Raw genomic sequence first — 5,631 nt, 5'->3', positions numbered from 1 at the left:
TCCACCTGTTGATGTTTGTCTCTTAGTTAGGTTATGTTTATATATATTCTTGGGCTGGGCTTTAAATATAATGTCAGTTCTAAAAGAAATGGGGAGCCTGTGTAGAGGCATTAAGACTCATGGAATATGTTCAGTTTTCTTGGTTCTTTTAAAAGGTCTACCTGTTGTATTTTGTGATTTAGTGCTTTCTGATACCTGTGTAATTATTATTAAAATAATCCAACCCAGTGGAAATTAAAGTATGAATGATTGTCTGACACTGAATCTAAGTACTGATCGTATCTTTACAAAATTCCTTAGGTGATAGTAGCAGGACTGGGAAATCTTGTTTATGTTTCTCACAACTGTGATTAGATTTGAACATCACACTCAGGTCTCAGACAGCAGATGTTACATGAATGGATAAAGAACCAAGGAGAGAACTTGATGCTTGGATGCAGCTTTTCTGAACCAATGATGACTTTTTATTTTTATTTCATCAGTTACAGAATTAGACAGTTGAAGAGGTTGGCTAAAACGTGGATTTTTCTCTGACCCAGTATGTCATCTCTTTTATAAGATTGCTGTTATGAGATGAATAGTACCTTTGGGACATTTTGGAGTTTGGAGCTCTTGAATCATATTTCCCTCCTGCATGCAGGTTGTAACTTGGGCCCTAGGAAAAACTGAGTTTCTTAATCCTGAGTTGAGGATACTCTGAGGTTTCTGTTACAGAAAGAATGCTAACGTAAACTCTGAATCTGTGTACCTATCATGCTTGCTGGCTGGTTTTCTTCTTCAATGAACTCCTAGTTTCTCTCGGACTCCTTCTGCTGCTCCTGAATCAACTGACAAGCATTTAGATTAATTTCCTCACTAATGAGGTCCCTATCAAATCATGCAGTGGAGTGATTTAATATGAAGTTTATGTTTTTCCAAACACCAGAATTCAAGGTCAGTCTTTGTTTTTTGTACTTAGCGGAGTCCTCAGTCATCAATGTGAGGACAGACACAGCGATTACACTGCCGATTATTTCCAGCTCAGAATAAAATCTGTACACTACATCTTTCACAATGACTCCGTGGAGGGTAATGCAGCTGTCACACCATCAGCCAACAATAACTGTTTAAATAAAGCTTTGCACACGTAAACACACAATCATTTATGAGGTTGTAGTCGGAAAAAATGTCTGACACTGTTAAGATCTTGAACTTTATGTGAATATTTGAATAAAGATGAGACAGAGATAACTTTGAGATGATAAAACGGAGCCAAATGTAGTTTAACGTGGGCTTTTAAAAGCAGGCTGCAGACAGTCTGACTGAATTTCATGTTGAAATAAATCCATATGTTGAAATATAGCCATTAAATTATGTTGAGCAATATTTTAAAAAGTATAATGTTTGAAAGTTCACATTCTGAATCTGTTGGGCTCTCAGACAACACTTCTGATGACGGGACAGGTAAAAAAATAAATAAATAAAGTTCAAATTCTGCACCATGACACATTTTCTAGAGAATTTAGGCTAAAGCAGTTACCTACCTTTTATATTCAGTTTCTGTTCCCTGCATTTTCTCAGTGTCACTTTAATCAGAATACTTTATTAATCCCGAAGGAAATTAGGGAAGATATCAAATGTAGATGTCGCAGTCGCATGCATCCCATCCTTATTGAATTAACTTCATCAGACACATCGTTACCATAGCCAGTATAAAAGATTTATATATTTTATACATGCATTTGATGGCCAATTAGACCAAGCTGGTTAAAATAACTCCCCCATCCCCTTTTCTCTATCATCATGGTGCGCACTGACACTCATCCTCTCCTGATGATGACTTTCATTTACTAATCACACATGATTATCTCAGAGAGAACATGTATCTGAGCTAACATTTATTCCCATTTATGAGCCAAGCGAAGAGGACCTTAATCCACTCAGAGTTTATTGAACTTGGCTCCTAAGCGGCGGTAAATAATAACCCGCTGAAAGGAGCAGATGACTATTTTTTGGCAAGGTGACAAATGAAACTAATATTTTAGAGGAAAAGTATAGTTTTGACAAGCTATTATAGCTGATAGCTGAAAAAAACAAATAAATAAAATATAAATTTGGATTCTAAAAAAAATATCTTTTAACAAATAAATGGATCAATTTCCTTGAGTTGAGCACAAAAGTAGTGTGGGTCATGGTGCAGTTAAGACAAGCATAAACAGGGTAATCTGTTAAGATATTATCAGATAAATTGAAATGGTATATTTTTAAAACATCTGTTCGTGTGTATTTTATCTATTTCTGTGTTGTTGCCTTTAGGAGAAAGCTCAAAGCTGACTTATCCGCGGCCTTTCCTTTGCTGTCTGCTGATGAACTGTCTGAACTGGTTCCCAATAAAGAGGAACTAAATGTTCTCAAGAGTTATGCACACAAGGGAGATGCTGTGACAGTTTATGTTCTTCATAAAAATCCAGTGTTCTTTGAAGTGGATAAAAAACTTTTTCCTACCGGTAATTAAACTGCAATGAACGCACTAATATGGGATACAATGGGATGACTGATCTGCTCTTAAGTAACTTTTTTTTTTTGTCACATTTATTAGTGTATGTTCTTTGGCGATACCCCGCTCTCCTCCCAGCCTTCAAGACATGGCCTCCTGTTCTTCAGAAATTGACTGGAGGGGCAGGTATGCTTTTTTTTTTTGAGGTGGGGGATCAGTGAATCGTGTGCAAATGTTTTGTGCAAAGTTATGAGAGAATATTGTGCTTTTCCAAAGATCTCATGCTCCCAGGTGTGGTGGTGCCTTCATGTGGTCTCCCAGATGTGAAACAGGGGGACAGCTGTGCTGTTACATTAGTGAACAACAGGTATGTTATATTAAACACTTTTGGAAGACCTTTCCTAAAAAATGTAAGTGTGACTGTGTCCTTCGGGTTGTTCCTAGAGCACCTGTTGCAGTTGGGACAGCTGCTGTGTCCACTGAACAGATGCACTGCTTGGGTATGAAAGGAAGAGGAGTCTGCATTCTTCACACGTACATGGATTATCTCTGGTGAGTCGCTTTCACCTTAAAGCATTGAATTGTTTTGAATTTAAGTTTAGTGGCATTATTGATTAGTGTCGTTTCACTCCATTAAATTGAAGGCTACAGTTGGCAGCTCCTTAGCTTAGCATGAAGACTCTAGCAGGTGGAGAATTTTTGGTGTGTTTTTTCTCAATAACTAGGGCAGTGAATGTTTGAAGTTGCGTGTCTCTCAGTGTTGGCCAAATTGGTGACCTGTGCTGGGTGTATCCTGGCTTGCACCTCTGACAGCTGGGTGTTGGTTCAAACCTGCTTCTCAGGCTTTCTCCAGGCATGTTCTCCCTCTGCCCATGTAGGCTACTTCCCACAGTTCACAGCTTGGTTATTTAGTTTATTGGTGATTCTAAATTTGCCATTGGTTTGACAGATGATGCAAAAAGTGATGCAAAAATGGAAAAAAAAAAGGTGATGAAAAAAAAAATGAAGCACTTACACAACAAGGACCACCTGTCTTCTTTTCCTTATGAGGATATTCCGAAAACAGTGAAGATGAAACTGATAACATTTGATCATTGTTTGTTAGTGATGCACGTTATGTTTTTGCACATCATGTCTGCCCGTCCCACTCTCCTAAACGCAGTGGCTTTGAAATGTATCAAGGCTTTTTCGGAAATGAACTCATGACATTTTGGCTATAAAAGGTCCTTTTGACCTCATGTCCATCCCATTCCTGTGACTATATCAGGAACGCTTGGTGAACTTCAGATTTGGCATGAATATTTATTTGGACTAAAACATCAACAAATTAGAGTTTGGTAAATTGGGAAAAAATTCCCGCAAATAAAATGACATTCTGAAATAATGACATTTCACATTTGATTAGATATTGCATTAGTGATGCTTTTATTTAGTGCCCATCTATTAGTTTAATTTAATCTTCATTACACACAGTGCACTCACGGGACACTTCATTAGGTACACCTTGCTAGTACTGATTTGAACCCCCTGTTTTGCCTTCAGAACTGCCTCAATTCTTTATAGCAAGGACTCAACCAGGTTGTGGAAACATTCCTCAGAGATTTTGGTCCATATTAATTTGTTGGCAGCACATCCATGATACAAATCTACTGTTCCAGCACATTCCAGAGGTGCTTTATTGGATTGAGATCTGGTGACTGGAGGCCAACTGAGTACAGTAAACTGTTCAAGAGCACAGTTTGAGATGATTTGAGCTTTTTGACATTTATTTTCCTGGCAGCAGACGTAAAAAGGTGGATACCCTGTGGTGATAAATAGACAGGCATGGTCACCATCAATAGCCAGATAAGCTGTGGCATTTCCATCACCAGCAGCCTGAACCAAGGCAAAAGTTATCCATGCTTTCATGTTGTTTATGCCAAACTCTGACCTTACATTTGAATGTTGCAGCAGAAATGGAGAGTCTCCAGACCAGGTGACACTTTTCCAGTGTCGTCCAATCTGGGCGAGCCCATGTGAATTCAGTTTCCTGTTCTTAGCTGACATGAGTCTCACTTTTTGTGGTCTCCTGCTGCTGTAGCACATCTGCTTCAAGGTTTGACGTGTTGTGCATTTAGAGATGCTCTTCTGCATTATAAGTGATTATTTGATTTGAAGTGTTCTCTTCATCAAAGGAGTCTGGCCTTTCTCCTCTGACCTCTGTAATAAAGAAGGCATTTTGTGTTACTGAATAGCTGAATAACTGTATGTATGTATAAAGTGGCTACTCATTAGAACTGTTTAAAATAAAAGTACTGATGCAGGTAAAAAGGACTGTATTTTGTTTGTGGTGAGTTTGTCTGATTTGAGTTTGAACAAGCATTCGTTTAAACTGCAAGTTGATTGGCTGGTGGAGGCAAAAAGTCAAAATGCTCTAATGCCAGTTTCATATCCTTTTCAGGGCTTTTGGAGATAAGTCAGGTCCTCCTTCTTTACCAGATGCAGAAAGTGAAGCACATGGGGAGAACGGTGAGGAATGTGAAATCAGTGACAAAGAGGAGGAGGAAGTTGATAAGTGTGTGGAGGAGCAGCACAGTCCAGAGGAAACGGTCACAGATCAAGCCCAGTCTTGTTTTGAGGAGCTGAGCTTAGTTGAACAGGATGAAGAGAAGGGCGAAAAGAACAATGAGGAGGAGGAAGAGACCCAGGATGAGCAGAAAACACCACAAGGTACCAGATGTACAACAAAAGTCGCCTTGAGGCTTGAGGTGACTTTTGAATAGATGTAATCAAATTCTCTCACATATTTTCCTTGATGTAACAGGATGATGGTAAGTGCAAGGATCAGAAGTGTTATTAATAAAAATGAAGTTATAGATTTACCATTAAATTACTTCCCACCAAAGTTGTTCTGAATCTGCTTTTAATAATACTTCGCCAAAACCTCATAAATACTTTAATCCCCGATTTAAATCTGATTGACGTAATGACTACTAAATGGTTGCAGGGCAGGCTCGATGACTTTGTTGGGGTTTTTTTGTGAACATGTGGTTTTGTTATGTTAATTCAGCTGTGGAATACATTTTTTTTTTTTTTTTTTTTTGCATGCTCAGAGAAAAGTATGTAATACAGGTCATGCCTTGTTTTCACAGAGGTAATGGACGCCATGCTGTTGC

The 5,631-nt window shown here is 38.5% G+C and overlaps 1 protein-coding gene across 1 annotated transcript in view; it reads left to right on the top strand.

Annotated features, from left to right (window-relative positions):
- Positions 1-5,631, top strand: part of eif2d (eukaryotic translation initiation factor 2D) — a 38,120-nt gene that overhangs the window by 1,032 nt on the left and 31,457 nt on the right. The window contains exons 2-7 of the mRNA XM_005740539.1: positions 2,296-2,486; positions 2,579-2,662; positions 2,753-2,843; positions 2,921-3,028; positions 4,917-5,185; positions 5,608-5,626. Of these exons, the coding sequence (XP_005740596.1) occupies positions 2,296-2,486; positions 2,579-2,662; positions 2,753-2,843; positions 2,921-3,028; positions 4,917-5,185; positions 5,608-5,626 (762 nt within the window). The remainder of the gene's footprint in view (positions 1-2,295; positions 2,487-2,578; positions 2,663-2,752; positions 2,844-2,920; positions 3,029-4,916; positions 5,186-5,607; positions 5,627-5,631) is intronic.

The sequence above is a fragment of the Pundamilia nyererei genome, unplaced genomic scaffold (genome assembly GCF_000239375.1).
Source record: "Pundamilia nyererei isolate P.nyererei 1_Seehausen unplaced genomic scaffold, PunNye1.0 scaffold00100, whole genome shotgun sequence".
Taxonomy (NCBI): Eukaryota; Metazoa; Chordata; class Actinopteri; order Cichliformes; family Cichlidae; genus Pundamilia; species Pundamilia nyererei.
This window is presented reverse-complemented; position numbering and strand designations above follow the sequence as displayed.